General features: G+C 38.7%; 4 protein-coding genes across 4 annotated transcripts; 3 read left to right on the top strand and 1 right to left on the bottom strand.

Moving 5' to 3' along the window:
• Window positions 1–125: 125 nt before the first annotated feature.
• Window positions 126–12,416, top strand: DYN1 (dynein heavy chain; the record flags this gene model as incomplete). Its single annotated transcript, XM_056229497.1, has 1 exon — window positions 126–12,416. The coding sequence occupies one exon, from the start codon at window positions 126–128 to the stop codon at window positions 12,414–12,416; it is 12,291 nt and encodes a 4,096-aa protein (XP_056083509.1).
• A 348-nt stretch (window positions 12,417–12,764) lies between these two features.
• On the top strand, window positions 12,765–13,979 carry YSR3 (sphinganine kinase YSR3; the record flags this gene model as incomplete). Its single annotated transcript, XM_056229496.1, has 1 exon — window positions 12,765–13,979. The coding sequence occupies one exon, from the start codon at window positions 12,765–12,767 to the stop codon at window positions 13,977–13,979; it is 1,215 nt and encodes a 404-aa protein (XP_056083508.1).
• A 583-nt stretch (window positions 13,980–14,562) lies between these two features.
• On the top strand, window positions 14,563–15,477 carry MRS4 (Fe(2+) transporter; the record flags this gene model as incomplete). Its single annotated transcript, XM_056229495.1, has 1 exon — window positions 14,563–15,477. The coding sequence occupies one exon, from the start codon at window positions 14,563–14,565 to the stop codon at window positions 15,475–15,477; it is 915 nt and encodes a 304-aa protein (XP_056083507.1).
• Window positions 15,478–15,824: 347 nt separating this feature from the next.
• HFL1 (Hfl1p) lies at window positions 15,825–17,087 on the bottom strand (the record flags this gene model as incomplete). The annotated part of the gene is made up of 1 exon (XM_056229494.1): window positions 15,825–17,087. The coding sequence occupies one exon, from the start codon at window positions 17,085–17,087 to the stop codon at window positions 15,825–15,827; it is 1,263 nt and encodes a 420-aa protein (XP_056083506.1).
• Between the last annotated feature and the right edge of the window lie 364 nt (window positions 17,088–17,451).

Below are 17,451 nucleotides of genomic sequence, written 5' to 3'. Positions count from 1 at the left end.
TATACGGACCTTACTTATTAAGCTATTGAAAAGGTAAACAAACACTACATAGTACTATGAGAAGCAAGCATAAAGGGGTATAGTTGCAGGTGTGAATTGCAACGCAAAACAACATTCACTTAGCAATGCACAAAAATGAGTCAGGACATGCTAACGAACTTATAGAGTTTGTTGCGGCCACAGTAGCAGGTATAAAGAGTCTTTCGAAAGAAAATGAACAAATGCTCATTAACTACCTCGATAGTCAACACCGTGATCGGTTTAGATCATTTCTGGGACTTTTGGACGGACAGGAACGTAGCACTCTGTTTGTCTTACTTTTTGAAGAGGTTGATAGGACGTTAGTCACTATTGACATTGGTGAGGAGATGATAGATAATGACAATTTGACAAACGCTGAATACTCTACCTTATTGATCATCAGGTCTAAAAACGCAATTGTGGATGCGGATCCAATCAAAACACAAATAAACGTGATATACTTGCCTGGTCCCGTACATGCAGATAGTTTGGCCTCCATTATCACACATGGTGTATCTTCTGTATTCGGTCAACTGGTGAAATCGGATGCAAAGTCATATTCTGTCGAGACCATAGATAAGACCAGGAGGAAACTCGATGATATTTCCAAGCAATTTCAACAGCTACATAATTCAATCGAAACACCGGATCTTTTGGCAATGGTTCCTAGTAATATCAAATCTGCTGTATCGAAAGGCGCCACCTCACATGACTATGCAGACTATCTTTCTAATAGTGATTTAGACGATATAAAATTCTTAAATGCCTTGCAAAGCATAGCAAACAAATGGTTTTTAGTTATCAAACAAACATTGACGATTGATAGAGATGTAAAAGATGGTTCCGTTTCATATGAAGTGGAATTTTGGTCTAACTTACATGAAGTATTGAAGTCACTTATTCAACAAACGCAAAACCAAGAATTTCAAGTATGCTTATCCATTCTAACCAACGGAAAAAGATTTCACAACTTGACAAATTTTTTGAACGAAGGTTCACTTTCAGACAAGTTTAAGCTCGCAGATAAAAATAACCAATTCTTATCATCAATCCCTATCGATGAAGTTCATAAATCAAGTAATCTTGAGACTTTGCTTAAACTTTTTGTGACATTAGCATCTTCTTTAAAAAAGTTCAGGTACTCGAGCTACCCAGTCCAAAGATTTACCGTGCTGGTGGACAAAGTCTCTCAAGAAGTCATGGATGCAATATTAAACAATCTTGCCAATTTATTTGAACTAGATTATGATTCTTTTTTGGTTCTACATGAAAAATCAATCCACGCAATAGAAGAATGGGATAAAATCGTGCAAGACATTAATTTATTAATAAGGGAAGATCTGAGGAAGAAAGCACCGCAAGAACTACTATCACAAAAGCTAACATTTACAAGTGCGTCTGTGAGGATGACTTTGGAAGAAATCTTGACCACGCGTAACCGATTTATTTCTTTGGCCCAAACGCTAAAAGGTATATCCTCCTCTACTTATCATGAAGAAATACTGAGGTTATATAAACCATTTGAACAGATTGATGATATCTCCGTAAATCTTCGACAGAGATTGGAGCAGGCAGAGCGTGAGTATAGTAAAAACATGTTTGATTTGGAAACGAAGTTGCAGACTTTACTGGAGGATGTGATTGACTCTGACCGCTGTCCAATTGAAAAATTAAGCTATTTAGTTAAGTTCAAGTCATTGATGGAACTTTGCCCTCGAATAAAAGTGAAAGTACAAGAGAATCAGCAGGTACTGCTAATTGAGGTAAAGAAAGAAATAAGGCAATTAGAGATTGGTATGAACGCTCTGCCCAAGATTCTGCATTTGGAATCATTAAATGATATACCTCCCACATCTGCAAAAATTTCCTACTTCGCAAAAATCCAGCACCGCATTGAAGAAATAAGCCAATATCTCGAGGCGCTTTTTGGATCTAATTGGAGCACTACACTTGAAGGGCGTTCGATATCCGCTTTGATACTGCAACTAAAAAAGGATACAAACCCTCAAGATGTGTTTTTGCAATGGTTAAATAATTTCCCCGAAAAAGCAACAGCAAGTCTTTTCATGGCGCCCATTTTGAAACTTCTCAAGAATAACGAGGATAGCTATGAATTAAAAGTGAACTTCGATTTTGCCTTAGCTGATGCTTACAAAGAGTTGAGGAGTTTGACCTACATGGCATTCCAAGTACCCAGCCATGTAGTACGTGTTGCCAGAATCTATATGAATTTGTACCCGCGAGCCATAAATTTGGTTGAACTAATCCAAACTTTTTTTTCACTTAGCAAATCGCTTTCTAATACCTTTTATACAAACGTCTTTTTGAAGAATAAGGTAGAAAACGTGTGGATACTATTACAACAAATTCTAGAAACATCGTGGGAATCTCTACGAGTGATCAACACGAACAATCAAGAAATGCTTTGTTCGATTCACAGTCTTAACATATTGGAGAAATCGATTGATGATGTTATTTCGGATTACCAAATATTGAAAAGTTCTGAGACTCAGTTTTTCGAGCAGTTCTCTGCTCTGAATAGTTTTGAAGGTACTGCCGATGACTTGCACAAAATGCAAGAGATAATAGGAAATATTCAGGTCATTTTTGAAGACCTTTCTGCCAAGGGTCTTGCTAACGTTATTGATTGTATTCCCAAGTTCAATTGTTTAATTATTAACATACTTCTGGAAAAAGTATCTTCTAGCCTAAAAGAGCTTCGTTTCCCAAGGCGCATATTGAAACTTGATTTCGATGGGGGTAAAATAACACCATTACCATCCTTGGCTCATATTAAAGGCTCTTTATTGAAGGACATTGAGGTTCTCTTGAATACAGTTGTTCAATTTGAGTTTTTGCATGACCCCGATAGCCCTAGTTTGATTACATTGCCCTTTGATTCGGTGGTAGCCAAGCTGAAAGGCGATATTCAAAACTCCATTGAAAAGATCCAATCCTTACATTACAAAATCAATATGTACGTCAGAGAATGGCAGAAAATGGATTTTCTTTGGAAAATTACGGAGAAAACTCTTTTAGAGACAATAAATAATCAAACTAGAAAATGCTTTGAAATTTTAGAGGGATTCCTTAATTTTCAGTCAAACTTCGATCTAACTCAAAATCAAAACGATTTCACGAAGAATTTTGTGCTTCAAATTCAAGATGTACACAGTCATATCCGCTCAAAAATGAATTTTTGGATCTCATATATCAGCAAGCATCTTTTGTTGCTACATGATCGTGATGCCAGACAATTGCATGAAGATATGAACAGGGACAAAGAAGCTTTAGAAGATATGGATATAAATTTGTCATCCTTAAAAAACATAACCATCATAATTGAGGCTATCAACTTAAACAAAAGACATGTCATTGAACGAGAAACACAAATCAAGTTATTAAGGTCGGTCTCGAGGACACTTACAAAACTTAGGGTAGATTTTCCGTCACATTTTATTTATATAGAACAACTCGATACTGATTTTAGTTCTCTAAGGGAATCCTTGAGTCATGTTGAGCAAGAGTTGCAAAAGCACCGTGTAATTATAGCACAAAGACTAGAACAAGAAGTAAGACACATTAATGATTTGTCCCAATCTTTGAACGAAAGTTGGTCAGTTCGGAAGCCAATCTCACCGACATTAACTCCACCTGAAGCACTTGAAATTCTGGAGTTGTTCAATAGTTCAATGATTTCGCACAGGAAAAAAGTGGATTCTGTTGCGAATGCCGCGAAGATGTTACTTATTCCCGTTGTTTTGAAGGACCAACTCGCGCACATGGTGGAAGAAGTTAAACAGTATGAGCTAGTCTGGAAAAGTATTGAAACCCTTTGGAAAGATTTACAAAGAACTGTTGAAACTCCGTGGTGTAGAGTAAACGTGTTAGCTCTTCAATCAGAGCTAGATATCTTTCTTCAAAGCGCAAACGAACTTCCTAGAGTTGTTAAACAATTTGAGATATATAAAGCGCTGTTCTCACAGATCGATATGCTCAGTTCTGTAAATAGAACTATGATTGAGTTGAAGGATGCTGCTTTGAAGCCAAGGCATTGGAACATGATATTTCGCGATATAGGCAAAAGACAAGTACAAAAATTTCTAGTTGATAAATTAGAATTCTCTCTCAAGGATGTGATGCTCCTTAACTTGACCCTGAATAAGGTAACTCTGACAAAAATCATACAAAGGGCTCAAAAGGAATTTGTTATAGAAAAATCCCTCGATAGAATTAAAGCTTTCTGGAAGGCGGCTCAATATGACGTAGAAGAACACTCAAGTGGACTCAAGCTCGTGGGCGAATGGGATGTGTTAGAGCAAGCCTGCAGGGAAGATTTAGAGGAGCTAATATCCATGAGAACTTCGAACTATTACAAGATTTTTGAGCAAGACTGTTTGGATTTGGAATCCAAACTTACAAAATTATCTGAAATCCAGGTAAATTGGGTTGAAGCTCAATTTTACTGGTTGGATCTGTATGGAATTCTTGGGGAGAATCTGGATATTCAAAACTTTCTACCCCTCGAAACTTCCAAATTTCAAAGTTTAACCAATGAGTATAAAATGATAACTACAAGAGCTTTTCAACTTGACACAGCAATTGAAGTAATACATATCTCCAATTTCGTCACGACATTGAAACTAACCGTCGACTCTTTGAAGATGATAAAATCGTCATTATCGATCTTTTTAGAGCAGCAGAGAAAGAAGTTCCCGAGGTTTTACTTTCTGGGCAATGACGACCTTTTGAAAGTCATAGGGTCTGGAAAGCACTACGACCATGTTTCGAAATTTATGAAGAAAATGTATGGAAGTATTGATTCCATAATCTTTTCTGACGATTGTATAGATGGTGTGAGGTCACTGGAGGGTGAGGTACTAAACTTGAATGAAAGAATCAAGCTCGATAGCTCAATTCAAGCTCCAGAGTGGCTGACTGTCTTGGACACGGAAATCAAGCTGAGCTTGTTCACCCAGTTCAAAGCATGTTTGAACAAAATCAAAGACGGTATCGATATGGAACTGATCATACCCAGGTATGTTTTTCAAGCCGTCCTTCTTGCAGCCCAGGTTATGTGGACGGAACTCGTTGAAAAATGTTTCCAAACTAATGAGTTCATAAAATATTGGGAAGAAACCAACATAAAAATTGGAAGTTTGCTGAATAAGTTGAGCAAATCTCCTCACAATACGAATAGGAAAATTGAAGCTCTACTTGTTGAGTACTTGCATTTTAATAATATTATAGAACAGCTCAAAAATTGTTCTTCCGAAGAGAAAGCCCAATTATTATGGGCGAGGGTTCAAAAATTTTACTTAAATGACGATGCAAAAGATGATCTTGATTCGGTTTTCATTTCTCAAAGTGGCTACACCCTACAGTATAAGTTTGAGTATATTGGAATCCCGGAGAGGTTAATTTACACACCATTGCTGCTCGTCGGATTCGCCGCACTTACAGATTCCCTACATCAAAAGTACGGTGGTTGCTTCTTTGGTCCTGCTGGAACAGGCAAGACAGAAACTGTAAAAGCATTTGGTCAAAATCTCGGTCGTATGGTTGTAGTCTTTAACTGTGATGACTCATTTGATTATCAAGTTATTTCCAGGCTGCTAGTGGGTATTACGCAGATTGGGGCATGGGGATGTTTTGATGAATTCAATAGGTTAGACGAAAAAGTTTTAAGTGCTGTATCTGCCAATATTCAAGAAATACAGAATGGTTTACAAGTCGGAAAGCCGTATACGACACTTTTGGAGGAAGAAACTTCGTTAAGCCCACACACAGCAGTATTTATTACTTTAAACCCTGGGTATAATGGAAGGTCTGAACTGCCAGAAAATTTGAAAAAGAATTTTAGAGAGTTTTCTATGAAATCGCCGCAAAGTGATACCATTGCAGAAATGATATTAAAAATTTTGGGATTCGAGGATGCGAAGATTCTGGCCTCGAAAACTGTCCATTTTTTGGCTTTGCTATCTTCAAAATGCAGTTCAAAGAAGCACTATAATCATTTCGGCTTGAGGACACTGAAAAGTGTATTAAGAAATTGCAGTCCTTTGATTAAAGAATTTGGAAAGCAGAAAGTTACCTTAGTAGAAAGTTTGAAGAGAGTAATTTTGCCGTCATTAGATGACGCTGATGAACGAATATTCAACGAAGAAATGTTGGAAGTATTTGATTCTGCTGGGGCACCTTTAAATTCAGAGGTAATTGTCCGATGTTTGAAGGATGTTAGCCAAAGGAGCAGTTTTTTGATGTCTGAAGAATTCCTTAAAAAATGTTTGCAGTTTTATTACATGCAGCAAACACAACAGGCCCTGATACTTGTAGGTAATGCAGGATGTGGGAAGACAGCAACATGGAAAACTGTTATTGACGCAATGGCCATTTTTGATGGCTGTGCCAATATTGTGTATACTATTGATACAAAGGTCCTCACAAAGGAATCAATATATGGTAGTATGGTAAAGGCAACCTTAGAGTGGCGAGATGGGCTTTTTACTTCACTTCTAAGAAGGGTGAACGATGATCTCACAGGAACCTTCAAGGATGCGAAAATTTGGATTGTATTCGATAGCGATTTAGATCCAGAATATGTGGAGGCTATGAACTCTGTTCTTGACGATAACAAGATCCTAACATTACCAAATGGTGAAAGACTTCCTATTCCTCCCAACCTTCATATTATATTTGAAACGGATAACCTTGATCACGCCACACCAGCTACTATAACTAGATGCGGTTTATTATGGTTTTCATCCGATGTGTGTGTCATGTTCTCTAAGATAAACTGTTTACTCGATAAAGGCTTTGAAGCACTTGAGAGTGATTTATCTATGTTGGGACTTGAAAAAGTGAGGAATATAATATCAGATGCCCTCAATACGACTTCTTTAGCCAAGCTCTTCACAAGTGCAAATGACTTAGATCATGTCATGGGAATCAGTCCTTTCAATAAGATAGAAACTGCGGTGCAGCTAATTACTTATTCAGTCTCGGTTTATAGGCAGTGGCTTGAAAACATCACCAATGAAAAGTTGAAAGATGTTATTGCTTTAGTTGTTAAAAGATCACTGCTATATGCCCTTGCTGGCGATTCAATTGCTGAATCGCAGACGGCTTTTTCAGAAGCCATAAACACTTACTTCGGATATAACAACCAAGAGTTTTCAGATTATTGTAACCTAGTTATTGTGAACGACAACTTGAAGTTTACTTCTCTCTCTTCAGAGGTTCCCTCTATCGCTTTAGAGGCGCATGACATCATGAAGCCTGATATCATAATCCCTACGATTGATACGGTCAAGAATGAAAAGGTGTTCTATGACCTATTGAACTCAGGAAGAACAATTATTCTTTGTGGGCCCCCTGGATCTGGTAAAACAATGATTATGAATGGTGCGCTCCGTAAATCTTCTCGCTTTGATGTTGTTGGTATTAATTTTTCCAAAGATACCACTATTGAACATATTTTGTCGGCTTTGCATCGCCATACAAATTATATGACTACATCAAAAGGTCTTACTTTATCCCCAAAATCAGATATTAAAGAGTTGGTACTATTTTGTGACGAGATAAATTTACCAAAACTGGACAGGTACGGCTCCCAGAATGTCATCTTCTTTTTAAGACAGCTTATAGAGAAGAGAGGATTCTGGAAAACTCCAGAAAATAAATGGGTGACTATAGAGAGAATACATATTGTTGGTGCTTGCAATCCCCCAGCTGACCCAGGAAGAATTCCTATGTCGGAAAGATTTACACGACACACCACTATTCTTTATTTAGGTTATCCTAGTGAGAAATCTCTTTCTCAAATTTACGAGACATACTACAGGGCCATTTTTAAGCTAATTCCTGAGTTCAAATCATACGCTGAACCCTTCGCATGCGCTTCTATTCATTTATATAATGAATGCAAAACACATTACGGTACCAATCTCCAATCGCATTACCTTTTTTCACCAAGAGAATTAACACGTTTAGTCAGAGGTGTCTACGCAGCAATCAATAATGGATCAAGACAATCAATAGTATCTTTACTACGGCTATGGGCCTATGAAGCTTGGCGAATCTTCGCAGATAGGCTAGTTAAGGCAAAGGAAAAAAGCAATTTTGAACAAATCCTGTGTAAAACGGTTGAAAGATACTTTCCTAACCAGAACTTAGGTAATATAGCTTCAACTTCTCTACTCTTTTCAGGTTTATTGAGTCTTGATTTCAAGGAGATCAATAAAATAGATCTTGTAAACTTTATAGAGGAAAGATTTAAAACATTTTGCGATGAAGAATTAGAAATGCCCATGGTTGTACATGACTCTATGATTGATCACATCTTGCGTATTGATCGTGTGCTGAAACAAGTCCAGGGCCATATGATGCTGATTGGCGCTAGCAGGACAGGTAAAACTACCCTGACAAGATTTGTTGCGTGGTTGAATGGATTGAATGTTGTTCAACCGAAGATCCATCGTCACTCCAAGCTTAATGATTTTGACACTATCTTAAAAAAAGTCCTTTTAGACTGTTCACTCAAGGAAGGTCGTAGTTGTTTAATTATTGATGAGTCCAACATTTTAGAAACGTCCTTCTTGGAAAGAATGAATACGTTGCTTGCTAATGCTGATATACCAGATTTGTTCCAAGGAGAGGAATATGACAAACTGTTGAATAACTTACGGAATAAAACCAGGTCTCTTGGCCTATTACTGGATACGGAACAAGAATTGTATGACTGGTTTGTTAGGGAAATTGCCAAAAACCTTCATGTCATATTTACAATTTGCGATCCTGAGAATAATAAGTCTTCGGCAATGATAAGTTCACCGGCTCTTTTCAATCGTTGTATAATTAATTGGGTGGGTGATTGGGATGTGAGTATAATGTCTCAGGTGGCCAGTGCTATGGTGGACCGAATTCCAATAGAATTTACAGACCGCGAAGTACCAAAGGTAAATGAGGAACTGGTATTCACAGAATCATTCGTAACTATTAGAGATGTTGTTGTCAACATTTTAATACACTTTGATTGTAAGTTTTATGGAAATAGGAGGATCAAAACATATCCAAGATCGCCTGGGTATTTTTTGGACGGTTTACGTACTCTAGAGAATCTTGTTCTATCAAGATATCACGACTTACAGGCAAACCAAAGATTTGTTAATGTTGGTCTGGAAAAATTAAACGAATCTGTCTTGAAGGTTAATGAACTAAACAAAACTTTGTCAAAGAAAAAAGTTGAGCTTACCGAGAAGGAAAAGGAGGCTCGAAGAACATTAGACAATATGCTCATGGAACAGAATGAATCAGAAAGAAAACAGGAGGCCACAGAGGAAATCAAAAAGATATTAAAAGTTCAAGAAGAAGATATAAGGAAAAGAAAGGAGGTTGTGGTGAAGAGTATCCAGGAAATTGAACCTACGATCCTCGAGGCACAACGCGGCGTAAAGAATATCAAAAAGCAGCAATTGACAGAAATTCGGTCAATGTTGAACCCTCCACATGGTGTAAAAATCGTTATGGAAGCTGTTTGTGCTATACTTGGTTATCAGTTCTCCAATTGGAGGGATATACAACAATTTATCAGGAGGGATGACTTCATTCACAACATAGTGTATTACGATACTACCCTTCATATGAACTCCCAAATTCGAAAGTATATGGAAGAGGAATTTTTATCCGATGCCAGATTTACTTATGAGATAGTAAATAGAGCTAGTAAAGCATGCGGGCCGTTGTATCAATGGGTTGATGCCCAAGTAAACTTTAGTAAAGTTTTACATAACATAAATCCGCTGAGGGAAGAAATGAAGAGAATAGAGTATGAATCATTGAAAACAAAGGCCAATTTGCTTGCTGCTGAAGAGATGACGCAAGATTTAGAGGCTAATATTGAAGTATCGAAGCAAAAATATAGCTTGTTAATCAGAGATGTTGAAGCTATTAAGACAGAGATGAGCAATGTACAGAGTAACCTTGATAAATCCATATATTTGGTTAAAAGTTTAACTTTTGAAAAAGAAAGATGGTTGAATAGTACAAAAGAGTTCAAGAAGACGAGTCAAGAGCTGATAGGAAATTGCATAATTTCCTCCATCTATGAAACATATTTCGGGCATTTAAATGAAAAGGAACGGGCAGATATGCTGGGCACTTTAAAGCACTTGCTAAACAAATTTGGTGTCAAGTATGATCTAAATTATCGATTCATTGATTACCAAGTAGCGCTGGATGAAGTAATGAAGTGGCTTGAGTGCGGATTGAATAAAAACGACCATTTTTTGGAGAATATGAGTATCATCATGAATTCGAAAAATGCAGTCCCTTTTCTTTTGGACCCAACTTCGCACATGATAACGGTCATTTCGAGCTATTACGGCAATAAAACTGTAGTTCTCAGTTTCCTCGAAAACGGATTTGTTAAAAGATTGGAGAATGCAATTAGATTTGGAAATGTGGTTATAATTCAAGATGGAGAATTCTTTGATCCGATCATATCGCGATTAATTTCCAAGGAGTTCAATTATGCTGGAAACAGAGTTACCGTGGACATTGGTGATCACGAAGTAGACGTTTCAGGCGATTTCAAATTATTTATCCATTCTTGTGACTCTAGTGCTGTTATTCCGATATTCCTCAGATCTAGAGTAAGGTTAGTTGATTTTGTTACAAACAAGGAAAACATTGAAACACGAGTATTTGATATCACGTTGGCGGAAGAAAATGCAAAAATGCAAAGACAGAGGGAAGACATAATAAAATTGAATACCGAGTATAAGATAAAGTTGAAGAATCTGGAAAAGCAGTTGTTGGAAGAACTAAGTAATTCACAGGGGAACATGCTAGAAAATGATGAGCTGATGGTAACCTTAAATCATCTGAAAAAGGAGGCTGCTAACATTGAAAACAAGTTAAATGAATCTGAAGCATTTATGCCTCAATTCGATAACTTGGTAAAGGAATACGCCATAATCGGTAGACATAGTGTCAAATTATTTACCATGTTGGAGGAATTCGGTAGCTTTCATTGGTTCTACAGCATATCCATAGTGCAGTTCTTATCATGTTTCAGACGTGTATTCAGTAAGAAAAATAGGAAGAGAATGGCTTGCATGACAAGAGTAAATGAAATCCTTTGGATATTATACCAAGAAGTATATAGTCAATTTTCTACAGCTCTTGACATGAAACGTAAGATGATCATGGCCATGGTGATGTTCTGTTTGTACAAATTCGATAACGAGAATGAACAATACAAGGAAGCAGTTCTAGCCATGATCGACATGCTTTCTGGGAGTCGTGATAGCGTAGAAAAACTGGATGTGGATGCTAACGGTGATTTGAATTCATTATTGAAGCATATTACAGGCAAATCGTACACATCTGCGCTACATTGGTTCAAAAACGAGCTGTTCGTCGACGAGTGGGATATTGCGGATGTTGTAACGAATTCTGAGAATAGCTTTTTCACGATGGCAAGTGAACGAGACGTTGATGGCACGTTTAAACTGGTAGAATTGGCAAAGGCTTCGGATAAATCGTTGAAAATCATCCCGTTGGGGTCCATCGAGAATATCAACTATGCACAAGAGGAGATATCAAGATGTAAGATAGAGGGTGGCTGGATACTTTTACAAAACATTCAAATGTCGATGTCATGGGTGAAAACTTACCTGTACAAGCACATTGAAGAGACGCGAGTAAAGGAAGAACAAGAGACGTTTAAGATGTTTATGGCATGCCATTTATCCGCTGAGAGGCTTCCCCCTCCATTGCTACAAAGAACTGATCGATTTGTGTACGAGGAGGTCCCAGGTTTATTGGACACAGTCAAAGATCTTTGGGAGCCACATGCTTCCATTGATAAGTCTGGCGGAGTATGGGGCGTGTATTGTATGTTCCTATTGTCATGGTTTCACGCCTTGATCACTGCCAGGACCCGATTAGTGCCTCATGGGTTTTCCAAGAAATATTATTTCAACGATTGCGACTTCCAATTTGCCCTAGTCTACTTGGAGAATGTGCTGGCCACCAACCCTACAAACAACATTCCTTGGGGACAAATGCAAGACCACATAGCTACGATCGTATACGGAGGGAAGATCGATGAAGAGGAAGACCTCGAAGTTGTCGCGAATCTTTGTGCGCACATATTTCGTAGCTCGGACAATTTGCAAATCGTTCCTGGAGTACGAATCCCACAGCCTCTTCTTCAACAAAGTAGAGAAGAGGAACGGGCAAGACTCACCACGATACTGTGTGATACGATCGAGCCTGCAGATTCCCTCAGCTCGTGGCTTCAATTGCCAAGGGAATCCATCCTGGATTACGAACGTATCCAGGCTGAAGCGGTGGCTAGCTCAGCCAAAAAACTTCTTCAAGACATATAGCCTTTTCAGGTACGCGCGTCTTACTTGTGCGCGGTTTTCTGAGCGGTCGTGTCTATTATCTATTCTTACTCTTCGATGGAATTGTCATGAGTTCAGCTCGCAAGAAGATGGCGTGCTCCTGATTAAAATAACGTGGGGCTGTTTTTTTCAGATAACAGTTAACCATTAGCATAGACACCTGGAATTCATGCTATATAACATACTAGAAAAATTTGTTTCTTGATTTTTTTCTCAGCCCTGCCTTCTTTCTCAATTCAGTTGAGCTGATGAGATTATGATAAACGAAAAAAAGCAGTGACAGCCTTCAACAGGAATATACAAGAGATCAAGGAATACGGGCATTAATCAATGACGACTACTCAGACGGTGATTGAATTGAGTGCTACCGAGGAAAGCGTCAAAGTCCAGATGGCTGCTGCCGGCGGTAAGCATCTTTTGGCAGACCCCGGTAATCATCCAGCAGAGCATTTCAAGGAACAAATGTCACGGTCAAGATTTCAGACAAGGCAGTACCTGACTAGATTTACAGAAAACCAGTCAGATTTCTTATATTCCGTTCAAAAAAAGCATAGGACGCCCTTAAGAGACGTTTATTTCAAGTACACTTCCATGATGGGTTCTCATATGTTTTACGTCATTGTATTGCCCATTCCTGTGTGGCTTGGATACCTCGATTTAACTCGGGACATGATCTACATTCTTGGTTATTCAATCTATTTAAGCGGGTACCTAAAAGATTATTGGTGTCTTCCGAGGCCAAAGGCTCCGCCAGTGGATAGAATCACATTGAGTGAATACACTACAAAGGAATATGGTGCACCGAGCTCGCATTCTGCTAATGCTACCGGAGTGAGTTTACTATTCCTTTGGAAAATATGTTTATGTGACACGCTAACATGGCCAATGAAGTTTTTTTCGTTGATTTTCGTCATTTTTTATTACCTGACTCTGGTCTTTGGTAGAGTGTATTGCGGTATGCATGGTTTGTTGGATATATTCAGCGGTGCTGCTGTCGGGGCTCTTTGTTTCTTCATTAGAATTGGTGTAACGCACGTTTTACGAAATTTCCAAAGCGGTGAACACCTTTGGTTCCCCCTTCTGAGCGTAGCATGGGGTTTGTTCATTCTATTCAACCATGTCAGGCCCATCGATGAATGCCCCTGTTTCGAAGATAGCGTAGCATTTATTGGTGTGGTCAGCGGGCTGGATTGTAGCGATTGGCTGGCCCAAAGATACGGGTGGAACCTGGTATGCAGTAGATACGGATCGTATGGCTCCAAGGTGTTCTTAAGACCTCTGGTAGGTGTCGCCTCTGTAGTCATTTGGAAAGATGTCATTAGCAAGACTGCGGTATATACGCTGTTGATTAAACTACTAAAGTTCCACGATGACAGAGTTGAAAAGGCCCATTTGCATAAGAAGACAAGCAGAGATGTTGAATGTTCACCGTACATTGGCGTCCCCAAGATAGAAATTCTCGGAAGATTCCTTATATACGCAGGTATACCCATCACCGTCTTTTTGTTGTGCCCGGTTTTTTTCACCTGGACCAGTTTAAGGTAAACTGTTGCTTGCAAGCATGTAGTAGATCGTACATTCATATCAACTTTATATATACACCATTGGAGTATACTCCGATGTAAAGACGCCTAGAATTCAACAATTTTTTTTTTTTCTCTGGAGGATAGCCAGCCCATTTAAGTGCTTACTAATGTGATGAAGTGCATAGAAGGGCGAAAAACTCACTTTTCGAGCACAAAAGAAGCCTCTAGCTTCTTTATATATCATTGTAGAGTTTCTTCCACCTTTGGAAGACCCTAGATTGCCATTTTTGGTCTTGAACAGGCATATTTGTGGTGATTCACCCTCTTTTTGACCCACAGGGCATCGCTACTTTGACACCCCCGATCGTGTCTCTTTTCGGTATTTCGACACCCTTTCTTGAATAAAGAGCATGGCGAAGACCAGAAGGCAAGAACGGCCAGCTGTTTTGCCTGTCATTGGCGAACGTCATCTTACCTGAGTAAAAAACTGTATATAAAGATATTTGGAATTTCTGCAAGAATCTTCGACTCATTCAAGTATACTGAGGAAGACTAGGACGACTAAAGAAATAAAAAACTCAAACGAAATCGCTGTAAATACCATGAACACTTCAGAGTTGTCGATAGCTGAGGAAATAGACTACGAGGCTCTTCCATCGCATGCCCCAGTGCACTCTCAGTTACTGGCAGGAGCATTTGCAGGCATAATGGAACATTCTTTAATGTTTCCCATAGATGCTCTCAAAACTCGAGTACAAGCTGCAGGTTTGAATAAGACTGCTTCATCCGGGATGATATCTCAAATATCCAAGATATCTACTATGGAAGGCTCGATGGCCCTATGGAGAGGTGTTCAATCGGTCATACTGGGAGCGGGGCCAGCTCATGCGGTATATTTTGCTACATACGAGTTTTGCAAAGCTCGCCTGATTAGCCCTGAAGATATGCAAACACATCAGCCAATGAAGACGGCATTGAGCGGTACCATTGCTACCATTGCTGCCGACGCATTAATGAACCCTTTTGACACCGTCAAACAAAGGCTACAGTTAGACACTAATCTGAGAGTCTGGAACGTTACTAAGCATATATATCAAAATGAAGGTTTTGCAGCGTTCTATTATTCCTATCCAACAACCTTAGCCATGAATATCCCATTTGCAGCATTCAACTTCATGATATATGAATCAGCCAGCAAATTTTTCAACCCACAGAATTCTTACAATCCGTTGATTCATTGCCTTTGCGGTGGGATAAGTGGCGCCACATGTGCTGCGCTAACCACGCCTTTGGATTGTATAAAGACTGTATTACAAGTCAGAGGTAGCGAAACTGTTTCTATCGGAATAATGAGAGATGCTGACACCTTTGGCAGAGCTTCGAGAGCAATACTGGAGGTACATGGCTGGAAAGGGTTTTGGCGCGGTTTGAAACCAAGAATAGTGGCCAATATCCCAGCCACCGCCATTTCTTGGACTGCATATGAATGTGCTAAGCACTTCTTGATGAAAAATTGATTTTTCTTTCCCTCTTCAAATTTCACTTTTTGTTGATAAAATATAAAGGCAAAGCCAAAATGCATTGATACTGCTGCTGTTGCATCAAACAATAAAACAACAGCAATAGCAGCATCATAAAAAAGAATAAATATAATAATAATAATAATCATGGTAATATCGTTCAACCCTCATTCTGCATAGATACCCAACTCTCTTGGCAAAAGCAATAATAGCGTTTGTCTTATTTTATTAGATTGAGCATTCAAGTTATAGTATCTCAAAAAAGCATTGCTTGTTGATATTTTTTTGTTTTCTATATACTAAAAGCGCTGCAACTATGTATACATGCACATATAATCACCCACTTAACAAGCCATTGACGATCTACTTTGAACATCTCTTCTTAAATCATTCATTATTCTACTATACCGATGACCCATCGTATAATCGTGAACAACTGGATAATTTGGATCCTCACGGAAAGATCTCTGGCCAGCAATATCATCTTCCCATAGTTCTTCTTTCGAGTTCGAGACATTTTTATTCTGTATACTTCCATATTCGACCCAATAACTGTTTCGGCCATTGTCAGTAAACCTTAAGCCATGTTTTAGTCGTTCCATGGTAGCAGCGGACTGCTGTCTAGTGCTTAATAGATCCGTGGCTTCAGGATCAAAATTCTTATAATTGTAATATAAAGGTCCAGCGAACAAAGTTTGTTTAAAATCCCATACGAGATCACCACAACCAAGACAATCCCTTAACGCGTAAAAGAATTTCATCCTGGCACCACAAGGTATACTAATTGCAGTATATTTATTCCAGGGGAAAGCCACTGCGTGTAAAATAGCAAAAGGGACCATCTCTATGCACAAGAGCCCATTTTTATATATATATCCAGATATTCGATCTTGGTTTCCCGTTCCCACTTTGCCAGTAACAACCAGACACTGAATTATTATGCTTTGCCAGTAAGAGGCAAAAATGATCAATTTAACGCATAGGAACTTCACCCACGGTCTATATGGGGCTAACTCCGGATAGAGACACTTCCAAAATAATGCTAAACTATAGAGTGACCACGTTACTGAAATGTTATAGAAAACGTTCAAGAAAATTTCAAATTTGGGCAGTTTCCATGCACTACATATCAATAATCCGAAACAATAAAATGGTTTGAACCAAACGTACTGTAATATACCCTTCTTGACGAAAAGAAAATCAAATGGATCAGATAAGTCTATTGGTTTGCAGATTCTACCCAATAACGGTATTGGATGTCTTGTGGGGGCGTGATTTAAGCTTAGAACCGTTATAATGTTTCTCTCACCGCCCAATAATAGCGTTAGAAAGGTAAAGAATGTGTAAATGACAAATGCTTCATAAAACTCTCTAATAGGGTCCACATAAAACTGAGCTATTCCGGGCTTGATTATTCCGCTTGCGCATGACACGCTGAATATGGGTACCAGGAGTAGTATTCGTATTGATAATCTTTGTTCGTACGGTTTGCGATAGTTTAGCAGATGCCGTACTATAGTGTAAAGTGAGATGATTGTAGCTATGATGGATGAATACACGCATGGCCAATAGAGCCACCAGGGAAGTAGATGATTGTCCGTTTCCATTAATGTGTGTTTGCTTTTGGAACTTTGCTATTGCGGTTCACCCTTGCGCTTGAATCCTTTTTAAGCGTTCTAGTGTTAGAGAACTGCTTGATGTGGGGCTGCGTTGCTGATTTTAAGTGCTTGGTTATTGGGTTATGAACCTGATTTAGATCTAGTTTTCTGCTTTTTTCGCAAGGGACAAATTGCTATTAAAGAGGTGAAAAATGCAGAGCAAGCTTGATTAGATGAGGGGAGAAGAGCAAAAAGACTTTCTGTAATGCTAAAGTATCGAGAGGATAACCTGGATTGATGCCGGCAAAAATTGACAATTTGAGATGAAAGTTCCAACTGGCGTCTAAACAGGTTTAGATTTATTTTTATATTT

Source organism: Saccharomyces kudriavzevii (genome assembly GCF_947243775.1).
Source record: "Saccharomyces kudriavzevii IFO 1802 strain IFO1802 genome assembly, chromosome: 11".
Taxonomy (NCBI): Eukaryota; Fungi; Ascomycota; class Saccharomycetes; order Saccharomycetales; family Saccharomycetaceae; genus Saccharomyces; species Saccharomyces kudriavzevii.
Note: the sequence above shows the minus strand (reverse complement) of the source record. Positions and strands in the feature narration are given on the sequence as shown.